Source organism: Carassius carassius, chromosome 9 (assembly GCF_963082965.1).
Source record: "Carassius carassius chromosome 9, fCarCar2.1, whole genome shotgun sequence".
NCBI lineage: Eukaryota > Metazoa > Chordata > Actinopteri > Cypriniformes > Cyprinidae > Carassius > Carassius carassius.
In genome coordinates this window covers 13,093,629-13,108,796 of record NC_081763.1, presented here as the reverse complement: position 1 = coordinate 13,108,796, position 15,168 = coordinate 13,093,629, and the positions used below count along the sequence as shown (strand labels likewise).

At 37.0% G+C, this 15,168-nt stretch overlaps 1 protein-coding gene across 2 annotated transcripts in view; it reads right to left on the bottom strand.

Moving 5' to 3' along the window:
* The window catches only part of LOC132148976 (speckle-type POZ protein), an 80,614-nt gene that overhangs the window by 26,205 nt on the left and 39,241 nt on the right, over nt 1-15,168 (bottom strand). For both annotated transcript variants that reach the window (XM_059557822.1, XM_059557821.1), the window contains 3 exons: nt 2,310-2,643; nt 1,073-1,194; nt 790-941 (listed from right to left, as the gene is read on the bottom strand). In XM_059557822.1, the coding sequence (XP_059413805.1) occupies nt 790-941; nt 1,073-1,194; nt 2,310-2,387 (352 nt within the window). In that variant the 5' untranslated portion in view covers nt 2,388-2,643. The remainder of the gene's footprint in view (nt 1-789; nt 942-1,072; nt 1,195-2,309; nt 2,644-15,168) is intronic.

Below are 15,168 nucleotides of genomic sequence, written 5' to 3'. Positions count from 1 at the left end.
TTGGTTGCATAGCAACGACAGACGCCTTGGGAGCGCAAGCGTTTGGTCTAAAACGGCGCCCAGTGACGGATGGTGTAGCAATATTGTTGTCCGGGTGGAAATCGGGAGAAATTCGGGAGAAAGGTCGGTCCGGGAGATTTTCGGGAGGGGCTTTGAAATTCGGGAGTCTCCCGGAAAATTAGGGAGGGTTGGCATGTATGGGTATCCGTGTCTGTAGGATCTACAGGTCTCTAAAGGAATCAAGCCATACAGAGCTTGTGCAAAAAATGCTCTCTGATTAAATAAATGTTTCATAATGCTGATTGTGATGATTATGTGGAAACGAAATTTACTTCTGCTAATGCATGTTTTTTCTTTTAAGGAGATCAAATTATACACTAGATTAGAGGTGGACGGCATGACAAAAAATACTGTATGAGCAATTTAACTTTCTCCGCCAGCATTTTTTTTATTTTTTTTGCCAGCCACCGCCAGCGATTTTGAAGATTTTCACTCAAATTTGATGGCCTACAGAATATTTTTTGCTGTATGAATATTTGAATATGCAATTCACCAAAATATAACTCAACTAGTCAATGTTGGGGAAAGAGTTAATATCACTGAAATTATATAGTTATTTTGGCTGAAAAATCTATTTAAAAATGGTTTATATATTTTTAGTTGAAACTGGATGGACATCAAACAAGAGACAACTTAAATAAAGGAAGCTAAAAGCACGGTATATACGTTATTGTACTGCTTTCTTCACTAAATAAAAAAATATATATTCTTAGGAGTTTGCAATCTCACCCATAGCTTTGGTTTCCTCGCCCTTGGCATTAAGGATGGAGAACTTGAACTTCGCCCGAACCTCGCTCTTGGGACAGCTGACCAGGAGCAGATAGAGTGACAGATAATCTTTACTCTCTTCATCCAGACCTTTTGGATTCACTCGCAAACACCTGCTCAAACACAAAGAATTATACATCAACAGCTAGACTTTGATTTATACTTTATAGAGTTTATCTGACAAGAACTTAAAATGACAACTTAAAATAAGATGCAAATCCATGTGCGCTCCTCCCCATCTTACCATTTAAGCTTGTCATTGGCCCCTGAGGAGAAGGTGGAGCTTTTGATGACCTCGCCCATCTCCTCCCGGCAGAAGCTGAAGTTGTTGATGGTCCACATATAGGAGAACTTAACCACTTTGATCTGGACAAACACACAAGACAAACAAGACACTTCATTCTTCCATTTATCCATCTACTTTTTCCCCCATTCCTACATTAGATCGGCAAGTGTTGGCCAAGACCTCAAAAAGCAACACATCAAAACCACCTTTTATCTTAATATGTTCTGACAACAAACAGGATGGGTAGAACAAGGAATAAAAAGACCTCAAACAAAAACGGTGGGAGAGAATGATGGCAAGATAAATGAAAGCATTAATGGAACATGTTTCACTAGTCGTGGGGATTCTGAACACGCAGGAGGGTCCTGTGAAGTCACACACACTCAGAACACAGAGAAGATAATAGCCATATATCTTTTTAGACAGACATATACACAGATCATTCAGATACATACAGAGATGTTTTCTCAAACACATATTGGATTTAGTATAATGTAATATGCCTATATTATTTATATTTATATAAAATATTGGGGTTTTTTTTATACTTTACTCAGCAAGGGTTTTATTGGTCAAAAGTGACAGTTAAAGACTTTTATATTCTTATAAATAAATTCAGTTTCAAATGAATGCTGCTCTTTTGAATGAACTTTCTACTCAAAGAATCCTTAAAAAAATGTTCATGGTTTCCACAAAAATATTACGCAGCACAACTGTTTTCAACATAATAGGAAATGTTTCTTGAGCATCAAATCAGCATTTCATAATAATTTCTGAAGGATCATGTGACACTGAAGACTGGCGTAATGATGCTGAAAATTCAGCTTTGCATCACAGGAATAAATTATATACATTACAAAATAAACATTATAAAAGATTCAAATAGAAAACAGTTTCAGACTTCAGACTTAAAATGTGTCTGGTACACCAAGGCTGCTACACCTTGAAGATCTAGCTTCCTGCACAATTTAGTTCCAGTCTTACTCAAACACACCTGCCAGTAATTTTCAAGTAAACCCATGAAGATTGATTGGCTAGTTCAGGTGTGTTGGATTAGACATGGAATTAACTCTGAAGGTAGACCACCAGAATTGAGCACCCCTGTCGCAGAGTATACAGATTCACCTATTGACCCAGAACCACACACACACACACACACACACACACTCACTCACTCACTCACTCACTCACTCACCTGTGTGTAACACCAGCTTTCGGCCACAGGGCCGCTGGTCATTTCTGCAGGAGGCGGAGGACTCGGCACCCTGGACATCGCCAGTTTTGAACGTTGAGGGTGGGGTATGGGGATGGTCACTACGCCAGCCACCGCAGGACGTCCCCGACAAAGCACACACACGTGATTTCTCAATCAAAAGCAAATAATGCTCATGCACACATGTGTTTTACACAGCCGCCGCCAGGATCCGGGCAAACACTCGTGTTCAGCGTAACCCAGAGAACATAAAAGGAATGCAGGCAGAACCTTGGGGTGTTTTTCAGTGAGCTGTCCAGTTCATTCGTTTTACAATCTGTAGCAGAGAAAACAGACAGCAAAAACAGATTGAGAACTTATTTCAAAATCTTTAAACTTCGATTTTCAAAAACGAAAAGTTTTGAAAAATTTCAGTTTAATGCAATTTCACGAAGTCCTGTTATAATCAATGAGGCTGTACACAGCACAATTTATCTCTTATTTATTATATTTCTATATTATATTTATATCTCTTATTATTTATATTGAATATCATTTCATATTTTTATATTTTATATCAAACAAACCACCACATCTTGTGTCCTGTTTGATCTCCGTCTGATTGATACGTCTACATTTGCCACTGGTGTCAGAGCAAAAACCAGATCCGGAAGCACCATCAGCAACTACAGCGAGTTTAAATCAGTCAAGCTACGTGTTTATAATGCTGGAGAAAAAACAATTAATTTTGAAATTCTGAAAATCCCTCCCTCTCTTTTCCAGGAGAAAAGCACATTCATTATTTTATTGGCCCTCTTGTTCATTTCCCCTCAAACCTCTGAACCTTTTCAATCTTTTTTCTTCAGACCAATATATAAATAAATAAACAGAACCTCAGGACTAATCCTTATTTTTCCTCTTGTTGCTGCTAATTAAGGAACTTTGATCGTTAGCTGGTTCCACCCTAGCCATTAATGAACTGACCAGAAACACCAAACTGTCCACTTATCAAACAGTACACTAAGTCATTAATAAGGCTAATTAATGGATATAAAAACAGTCCAAGGGAAGTTCGTGACTGATAACCAATTAAAACAGAAAAGTAAATTTCTCGCTCCATAAATGACATTTATAAATGTTTAAAGAACACATGGTCAAAGAGCCTAACGGTCATGAGCTAGGTAGAAAAATCTCTATTAAAATACATCACTTATAGATAACTTTTTCATTTACTTCACTGAAGAGCACAATTTTCTTTTGTCAGATCAGAGAGTTATGAAGAGTTGAACATTTACCAGACACGCTGACTGGGGGACCTTTGATTTTAGCTAAACTTAAAAGAAAAAAATACAAGTACTGTCCCTCTCTTTTCTCAATCTGATGCGACCTCATCACCCTTTCATCTCTCATTCCTCTCTCCATTTTTTACTGTCTTGCGCTCCTCTCTCCCTTTTCTCACTCAACCTGCACGTCCCTTCATCTGTGCGCGCGAGAGATGGAGACGTTTCTTTCCCCTAATTAGCATCTGACTGAAAAGATAGACCACGGCCTGGCAGAACCATCTGTAAATTGTGCGAGGATTTGAAAAAGAGAATAAGAGAGAATATGGTGGAGCTGTGGAGGGGAAAAAATGAAGTGCAAAACAAAGTATTTGTGGGGATGGGGAAAAAAAAGAAAATATTAGAAAAAAAAGGTCAATTCAAAACTTTCCAGGAGTACAGAGCAACTCGTCCATTTCCCAGCTCCACACTAGGGCTGGGTCATAGTTAAATTATAACCCAATAATTTTCAGCTATTTAACAACACAGAAAATAGATCTCAACATTCATATATTTGCTCTGAAACAGCTTAAAATAATGAATTTTCCAATTAGAGGTAGAATCATTTTGACTGAATAGTCAAGCAGGTTCAAAATGTTGAAGTAAAATCTATTTAAAAATAAACATCTTGAAGACAAGGAAGAATATGTAATTATTTATATGCAGCAAAATAATAATACATAGTAATAATGCTACAAATTTACACTGTTTAATAAAATTTTACCCTTGAACAATTGATATATTTGGGTGTGACACAAAAGTTTTTTAAATCAGAGTTTTACCAAAAATTTGTAATGCACCATTTTTTTATTTTATTTTTTAAAAATCAAAAACTAAATTATGTCTATTTAGCCAAAAATAAAGATTCAATAAATAAATTTTGGTAACCGGGCTAATGAAGTGTTTATAATCTATAACTTTCTATAAAACATCTATAAATTAAACCAGTTGTAATAATGCTCGTTGGTGACAGACCGCCCCTAACAAATTTGACATATTGCTACTTTAGCATTTAGCATTTTGGTCCCAAGACATAACCTGTTATGACTTAACCTCATTGTGTGCACAAAACAGACACTGGTAGTCAAAATGTCATTGGACAAGCACTAACTACTGTACATTACTGTTTTATTTTCTTTCCGTTTTCAAACATTTTCTGTTGCTGAAATTTGATTCAATTAACAATTGCATTTACAGAACTCTAACTTACCAATTCACCATATTTGCTACTAAAGTTAAAAGAGACAATATAAAGACAACAGACATTGTGAAATTTGACTTTATTTAAAAAACAATTGTGGTATTCACAATATTGCTAAAATTTATACAGAAAATTCACCATGAAAACAATAATATTGGATGTATTGCCCAGGCCAATATTCACTAACTTGTATCTCATTGTTTTCAGTTAAGCCAATCACTCTTTTTTTCCCCTCCTTCCTCTGTGCTATTTGTTTCTGTTGAAAAACACTTGTGGCATTTCACTCAGTAACACAATAAAATATTAATCATTCATGTCAGGGAACAAGTTGGTGTCCATTTGCAATTCAAATCAGCACTGACTTCCTGCCAATTAATTTCCACGTGCGTGTCTCCCATCATGTGTCTCCAATTATCTATTTTCTGAACTTCATTTCCAGTTGTCTTTGTATGCTCATCTTTTGGCACTGTGAACGCAAACTCACCTTATGCAACACAATAATCACTCACGAATCAGCGAACAACCTTTCAGCACTGAAAACACACACACAAACAAACAAATAACAAGTTACATGACACAACTGTAAGTTCAACGGAAAGGCCCTCACAGATTCAGCATACACACAGCTAGTGGTGAACAGATATTGGTTTGTCGACAGCCGATGCCAATATCTTGGAAAGCAAGGAGCCCGATAGCCGATATAAAGCTGATATACTTTTTTTTTTTTTTTTAATTCATATTTAAGAAATTTGAAATCATTTGACAATGGATTAAAAAACAAATGTGTAAAATAAACATACTTATACTTTAGATGACAAAGTATTTTTTCACAAACCATTAATTTTTATAAAAATATAATTAAAAAGGAAGTAAACACTGTAACCAACAGGACACTCAGTATTCTGGGAAGTTTGTGTGCATTGGGAATCATATTTTTCAAATAAAGGTAACATTCATTTTACATACAGCAGAGAAAATGACATGAATATGACAGTGGGCAAATGCATAAAGCGCAGCATAATTTGAAATCACGAGTTTAAAGTTTAAAGCATTCAATTCATAAGATCTTACATCTGGATTCGACTAAGTTTGCAAAGTTTGTGATATTAAATGTTCATTAATCATTCAAAGATTTGTTTAAATGATAAAAATGTGTATTTGCTTAATGCTGATGGCAAATGAGAAATTATTATAACGTTTGCCTTTCTATTACTAATAATATAAAAGCAATTGTTATAATCATTTTTGTATACATTAATTCCTTTGTTAAACCTTTCTATCTTATTATTAGACGAACTTCTATCCATATTAGACAGAACTGTTAAAGAAGACCGTGATCAAGAGGGAGAGTGTGAGCACCGTGTGTTCTCAGGTCCGTAAAATTAAAAGTCTGGTGCGCCATCAAAATAACGCTTCGGCCATGCAGAAAAACTTATCGGTCGACCACTACACACAACTACAGGAAATCTTAAGTATTTCCAGAAAAATATAATTATTTGCAAAGTTCTAGTCTGTATCCATAAAGTTCTGGTGATTGGTTTTCAGTTACCATTAAAAGTGCAGCATCTTCAGGTGTATTTAACACACTTAAATGCATTCCAATTAGAAAATCTTGTGATTCTGTCTGGGTCTACACAGGCGATAACCTGGGATGCACACACATACACTTCAGCTGTCAGAGAGGTATAAGAGGGGGAATATCCTGTTCATTAGTTTGCAAACTATTCAATATGTGACTTCATAATTTGAACCACACACACATCATGTAGGAATTTAAGAGACAATGATGTTTAAACCTTAAAAGGAAAACACCACCATTTTCCCATTTTTCCAATGTTCTTCCCTCATCTTAGACGAGTTGATATGTAGCCTCTCTCTACCGTTTCAGTGCATGCACTTAATCACTGTAGCACACAGCACCACTATGTTAGCATTTAGCTTAGCACCATTCATTCCTTAGGATCCAAACAGGGATGAATTTAGAAGCCACCAAACACTTCCATGTTTTCCCTATTTGAAGATGGTTACATGAGTAGTTACACGTGTAAGTATGGTGGCACAAAATTTAAGGTGGCAATTTTTTTACGCGGATAAATAATTCTAACTACAACGTATGGCAGAAGAGCACTTCGCAGCACTTCGACCTCGGCGTAGTAATATCATCACTCCTGAAAACTACCCTAAACTACTACCAATAATGCAGGCCTTTCAGGACCTCTTTAAATTAATTAAGACATATGTTGTACCATTTAAGATGTTTAAAGTTTTTTTTTATAACCTTATATTTGAAAAACATTGAATTTAACACTATAAGGATCCAGAGGAGCCTATTTTTTTTATTTACACACTCCTAAATGCATTTTACACATTTATTTTTAGTCACACATGCAAGCGCTTTTCACACTGTCGAGCCCTTACTGATGTGTAACACAGTTCACAAACATAACTATGATAATCAAAATCCATTTGAAGTCAGAGTACAGTTTGTTTGGTTGATGTGAACGCATTTTTTTTTCAATGGAATTCACACCCGAGTCTGCAAAAAAAGATCAGATACCCTATCAAAAACATATATATAAATTAGCATCTTTGCACACCCCCAGACACACAAATTATGACATAATGTAGGGCTGCAACTAACATTATGAAAAAATACAGTGCTTAACAATTTATTAGACCACCTGTCATAATAGAGAAAACACAAATATTTTAGGAATCTGTCAAAAAAAAAAATTGAATCTAAAAGTGTTATTGTCATTTATTGGCCAAATAACAAACCGAAACAACTAAACAGTATTTATTCACATAATAACACAAATGGCCTCCTTTGCCTTTGATAACAGCTTGCATGCTTGCTGGCTTTGTTTATGTACTTTTGGACTAATTGGTTATCTGAATAAAAAAAAACATTATAAAGCATTTGACTATTTGTTCTGCCTTTCTTTCATAGATAACAGAAATAATTATATTATAGCATTAGAAATAGCCTACTACTGTAACTAAAGAGCTTACGCATATTTGAGGACTAACCAATACAGAAAGCAAAAAATAGATTTTGGTAATTACCAGTACTGTTAGTTAAGAGCTGCAATGGCACAAACTAGTGTTGTCACGGTACCAACATTTCAGTATTCGGTACCGATACCAGTGAAAATCCACGGTTCTCGGTACCAATTTCGGTACCAAAGCAAAACACAAAAATATGCTAATTAAAAAAAAAAAACTTTTTAGCACTAAAAATAAAACCAATGCCATTCTTTATACTTATTTACAATTGTGTTTAAAGTTTTTCTACAAGTTATATAATTATGAAAAACAGTAAACAAGTTTCACCCAAATTTAATTTGTCTTTTAATTTATGAAATTTAAACATTTTATTTCTGGTAAATAAAGGGGATTTTCTATTAAAATTAAAACATGTAAGAAATATTGTGATTTATTTCTTTAAAAAATAAAGTTTTATAAATTTTTTCAACAGTAGTAACAGTATCACATACATTTTACTAAATAATAGTAATATTTCTAGCACAAAATTAACTTTTAGGCCTAATGAATGCATATTTGTCATTTTAACTGAACTTAAAACTGGTGGTGATGCTTAAGATATTTTTGGTCATTGAGGGTTTCTGTAAAAAAATAGTAATAGATCATATTAATTAGTATTCATAATTATTATTATTAAAAGATAATACTACTACTAATTCTACTATCATACTAATGTATATCCAATGCACTATGAATTGATGAGCTGCTGGTTCATGAATATTAATCACGTTGTCTGCGTTCGGTCAAACTGATTTGCTGAAATCAAAACAGGGACGGTACAAAATCAGCGCCAGCCAATGAAATTGCCATTTGCGCATTAGCTCCGCCCACTACCGGAGAAACCGGTATGTCTTCTGCTTGTTCAAAAATTAATATGAATAATTCTATATGAACTCCATTACAGGAAAAGACAATAAAGAATAGTTTACATATAGCGTGTCGATTCAGCGTGGTAAGACTCTCGCTCTCTCTCTCTTTTGCATGTGTGAGAAACTGAAAAGATCGCTTGATGGAGAGAGAACTCTGAAGCTCAGATGCTGAAATTAATGCAAGCGTCACGCGCTTCAGTCTATGTAGTAAACAAACCCGCACGTCTCTGTCATTCATTAATTCACACAGAGACGCGCAGAACACGGATTCATATTTCAAGCAACAGTTGCGGCTTAACATTTACAGATACTGGTCCATATGGAGATTTGATTTGATTAATTTATGCTAACTTTGACAAATTCTATGACTGTCCATATTAAAATGTAAGTTTCATTTTCATGACTGGATTTTGAGATTCCGTCCTCGTTTTCTGCTTCGCGGAAATCATAGCGCTGAACCGGGTTTGAACGGGTCCTCGGTACTACCGGTACTTAAAGAAACCTGGTACCGTCACATTTAAATTTGTTTAGTACTGACTTGGTACCGAAGTACCGGGTCTTTTGACAACACTAGCACAAACCTTACAAAACTGGTTAAAAACCTTACATACATTTGTTTTAATAAATGTGTTTATCACTGTAGGCAATATAGTTTAAATCTCTAGATCAAAAATGTAAATAATAAAGATAACTAGAATGTACATTTCCTGAAGAAAATGTGAGTGGTGCTTGCAGTGGCAAAACTCTGCTCCCGGTAGCCACACATGAAGCCTGTGTGATGTTGTGGATCCAAGATATATGCTCTTTATATTCCTATATGGTTGCTAGGGTACTCTACATGGTTGCTATGATGTGGCTATATAGTTTATGGGGTGATATTTAAAGACTATTTGCCAGCCTGAATCCAAAAAGCCAGATCTAGTGTTTCTATATAGTTATTTTGCTGACAAATAGCTTTTATATGTTGTTAAACAGTTGCTAGGGTGCTAAAAGTGGTTGCTAGGGCGTGGCTATGAAGTTGTTATGTCACTACTTATGGACTGCTTGATAGGCCGAGTCAAAAGAGCCCTCTGCCAAGCCTCTATGACTTTCTGATCCAAAGATATGATGTCAGATAGTTTTTCCAATGTTAAGTCAATGGAATATTTTTACACATTTTCTTCGTCCGCTGTACGAATATTGTACTTCCGATTGCTTAGAAAAGTCATAGCACACCTCTCCTCAATAAGCCGCACGTTTTGACATCTCATTCATGGGTCTGTGACAAAAAATGCGGGAGGAGTAGCGCGCCAAAGTTTTGTCAAGGCGAATAGTAATAGTGATGCCTTGCCTCCGGCAAGCACCACTAATAATTAAGACAAATAAAAATCACAGTAATGTTCTGCAAAATCATGCCAGGCATGTACTTTGATCGCAGTCACATTCTCCTCTTACTGTCATTTCTTTTTCCTGTAAAAGCGTCTCATATTTATATTCAGACAATTACACGCTGCTGTCCCTTCGCAGTTCCTAGTACTCTCATAAATTACTCGCACCTCATGTTGACTTTCATACATAAATTTAATGTTCAACAATGGATATTTCAGCACAGTGAATGTTTTTGCGCTGAACAGTGTCTCCCTCTCTACTGTGTTTCAGTAAAGATTTCAACTTAACCCAGACTGTCAGGACGTGCCGTTATACAAATATGGAAAGGCTTGCCGTTAACTGAAGGTTTTTTGTGCTGAGGACGCACGCATGTCTCTGTCAAAGTGAATGACAGGATTACAGCCTGGATCACATACTTTTACTCCACTATTTTTAGATGCATTTTTGTGCATAGAAATGCGTTATTCAGTGCTTTAACTTGTTGCGACCGGCTGAAGTTGTACATGCGAGTCGTTGAGAATCGTTGTCGATGATTTTCATTATCGATAATAATCGATTTGATCAATTAGTTGTTGCAGCCCTAAAATGAAGCATTATTCATTGCTGCTTTCTCTGAATAAAAAGCTTTCAAAAGGCAGCTCACATGTTTGCATCCTTCTGTGATTCATAGCAGATTCATAGCATTTACAGCAGACAACGGGACATTCTGCGTGCGCACAACTGTGATGCTAAATCTAACAGGACTATGAGCTCAATAATACAGAGAATGTGGGGTTCAATATCTGATCAAACTCAAGTCCGACCAAGCAATAGAAACAAGTGTTACAACACACTTATACAACTGACAGTTTACAGGAGTGTCAGACAGCATCTGAGATCTGATCGGCTGACACATTCGAGGCGGGTGGGATGAGACTGGTGCCAGGCAAGGGGATTCAGCCCTCGAGGAATTCATTACTGCAAACGTTACCCAGTCAAAATAATTAATGAGGGGAAGGGAGAGAGAATGAGGGAGAGAAAGCACACAGCGTTTCTGCACTGAAATTCTCTTTTAGTTAAGACTTGAAAGAGAAACATACAGCCTCGCCCAGCAGACTCTGCCTACTGGATTGAGCTTCTTGTGAGGAAATGAGAACCATCAGATGACCTCTCACTTATTTAAGCTCTTCCAACAAATCAACTAGACACTGTCAGAAGGGGAGTGGCTTAATATAGAAAGGGGAGGGGTTTAGAATGGGTTTGGGGAGGAGTCCACAGAGAGGATATAACTTTGGGAAGATGGGTCAAATTTCTCAAAGACTTTTTTCTTTCTGGTTTAATTTTATCCGGTCTCTTTTTTTCTCTCTCCACAGACACAGAATGAAAGAGATATGTTGGAAGAGAGTACCAGACGTTTTTTTTTTTTTTTACTTGACCTTATTCAAAACCCCTATGCAATACATTTAGGGTTAATGTTAGGTTGACATCTAAAAAACACATTTAAACTCAACATGAAATGTTGATTGCAACCCATTTCCAGATGACATTTCCAAATCAAACAGGACATTCGACAAGGACATTCAAAAGTTTCTTCTTCTTAGACCCGTTGCTCCTTTCTGGACCATAGGCCATCAACAACTGTCCTCCAGTATTATCTGTTCAGTATTACCAATCACCATCCAAAGCCACGCCCTCTGAACGCATTTATGTTCACAGACCAGAATACCAGAGATAACATTATTACAACCCGAATTCCGGAAAAGTTGGGACGTTTTTAAAATTTTAATAAAATGAAAACTAAAAGACTTTCAAATCACATGAGCCAATATTTTATTCACAATAGAACATAGATAACATAGCAAATGTTTAAACTGAGAAAGTTCACAATTTTATGCACAAAATGAGCTCATTTCAATTTTGATTTCTGCTACAGGTCTCAAAATAGTTGGGACGGGGCATGTTTACCATGGTGTAGCATCTCCTTTTCTTTTCAAAACAGTTTGAAGACGTCTGGGCATTGAGGCTATGAGTTGCTGGAGTTTTGCTGTTGGAATTTGGTCCCATTCTTGCCTTATATAGATTTCCAGCTGCTGAAGAGTTCGTGGTCGTCTTTGACGTATTTTTCGTTTAATGATGCGCCAAATGTTCTCTATAGGTGAAAGATCTGGACTGCAGGCAGGCCAGGTTAGCACCCGGACTCTTCTACGACGAAGCCATGCTGTTGTTATAGCTGCAGTATGTGGTTTTGCATTGTCCTGCTGAAATAAACAAGGCCTTCCCTGAAATAGATGTTGTTTGGAGGGAAGCATATGTTGCTATAAAACCTTTATATACCTTTCAGCATTCACAGAGCCTTCCAAAACATGCAAGCTGCCCATACCGTATGCACTTATGCACCCCCATACCATCAGAGAGGCTGGCTTTTGAACTGAACGCTGATAACATGCTGGAAGGTCTCCCTCCTCTTTAGCCCGGAGGACACGGCGTCCGTGATTTCCAACAAGAATGTCAAATTTGGACTCGTCTGACCATAAAACACTATTCCACTTTGAAATAGTCCATTTTAAATGAGCCTTGGCCCACAGGACACGACGGCGCTTCTGGACCATGTTCACATATGGCTTCCTTTTTGCATGATAGAGCTTTAGTTGGCATCTGCTGATGGCACGGCGGATTGTGTTTACCGACAGTGGTTTCTGAAAGTATTCCTGGGCCCATTTAGTAATGTCATTGACACAATCATGCCGATGAGTGATGCAGTGTCGTCTGAGAGCCCGAAGACCACGGGCATCCAATAAAGGTCTCCGGCCTTGTCCCTTACGCACAGAGATTTCTCCAGTTTCTCTGAATCTTTTGATGATGTTATACACTGTAGATGATGAGATTTGCAAAGCCTTTGCAATTTGACGTTGAGGAACATTGTTTTTAAAGTTTTCCACAATTTTTTTACGCAGTCTTTCACAGATTGGAGAGCCTCTGCCCATCTTTACTTCTGAGAGACTCTGCTTCTCTAAGACAAAGCTTTTATAGCTTATCATGTTACAGACCTGATATCAATTAACTTAATTAATCACTAGATGTTCTCCCAGCTGAATCTTTTCAAAACTGCTTGCTTTTTTAGCCATTTGTTGCCCCCGTGCCAACTTTTTTGAGACCTGTAGCAGGCATTAAATTTTAAATGAGCTAATTAAGTGGATAAAAGTGTAAAATTTCTCAGTTTAAACATTTGCTATGTTATCTATGTTCTATTGTAAATAAAATATTGGCTCATGTGATTTGAAATTCCTTTAGTTTTCATTTTATTAAAATTTAAAAAACGTCCCAACTTTTCCGGAATTCGGGTTGTACAACAGGCTACATCAGTGGCTCCCAATTCCGGTCCATGTTCCGAAATGAAGTAAACCTCTGTTTCAGGGAGCAGGGAGTAGGGAGCAATGAGCACGGTGTAGGGATCATATCGATTGGAACACAGTTCATACACATAGCTCACTTCTAACGAATTGGTCGTGTTAACCAATCAAGACATGCAAAATATGTGCACAAGTAGTGCTGGGCGGTAAACCGATTCTTACCGAAAACCGGTGTATATTTTCGTTACGATGTTAATTTGGAATATACCGCCATACCGGTGTATTTAATTACTCAGCGTTCGGAACGAACGTTATGCTGGGCCGCAGCCGCGAGACAATGTTTCAGACGGACCCTTTACAATGTTGCACTTCTAAGCAGCGACTGCGAGGCGTGGTGAGGGTAAACACAGCAGTGCTCTGGTGTTACATTATAACGCCTGTTTCACACACACCCATGTTAACGGATTCCAGTGTTCATACTGCACGAGGTTGCGGTCCGTCAGTGCGTTCAAGGAGCATTGCGTCTGCAGCAGTGCAGCGATTGTTAACGTACTGAGTCATATTTTTGCTGTAAAATTTTATTTTTGCTGTGCTACAGGCCGCTGAATTAAAGTGAAAGTGCATTTTTCGCGGGAAAAATTAACATGGATTGACATGGAAATGCAGTCACATTTTTGGCTAGGTTTAAAACAAGAAAAAGAGCACTTTTAGATAAACAAGGAAAACAATATTATGTTCACTTTTATGGAAGCAGAAAAACAAAGTTCATTAAGACCCGTGGGAATGCTTGTGATAATGCAAAATGCACGAGACTGTTTCTGTCTGTGGTGTTTTAATTGTAAATATTTTAACAAGTAGGCTAGTTATTGTGTTTAAATGTTTTGCCGCCTGCTTGAGCATCTCATTATACAAACCTAGAAGTAAAAATGCATGAATAATGCATTGTTTATATTGAGTTTAAACTAATGTCTATATGAAAGATTGTTACTGTTCTGTGATAAAAGATTTACAATGCTGAAAAAAAAAATATATATATATTTTTTTTTTTTTACATGATATGAAATCAAAACAATGAACAAATGTTGTGTTTTTGGACTAAACAGACGCGGATCAGTAGCGGACTGCAAACACGTTCTGTGTGAAAGCACAATGAGTCCGTGCTGCAGACTGAATATGCACTGCAGGCAGATTATGCATATATAATATCCATTTTATGCAAGTGCTGTCGGGCTAAAATTGTCGCCAAAGGCGGCAACACGAGCAATTTGCTCCAGCAACTTAGCCGCAAGCACGTCTTGGAATATCAACCAGCAGAAAATGCATTGTACACCTGATAATGCATGAGGACTGTAATTGGGAACCGCTGGGCTACATCATGTGTCATTCACCAGATAAAAAACTTTAAAAGTACTACAATACCAAGAAGTATTTCTCTAGTTCACATTGGCCACAATTATTGCAACATCCCTATTGTTCTCCAGTTCTGAATTTTCACTTATAATGCCTGAAGAGTTTGGAGAACACCTGACAAGAGATCAGTGACATTTCCTTCATATAGAATCTCTCCAGATCCTTCAGATTCCCAGTTCCATGTTGGTGGTGCTTCTCTTCAGTTCACCCCACTTTAGGGTTCAGGTCAGAGGATTAAAAAGGCCATGGCAGAAGCTTCATTTTGTGCTCAGTATGACACATTTGTGCTGTTTTCGATGTTTGTTTTGGATCATTTTCAGT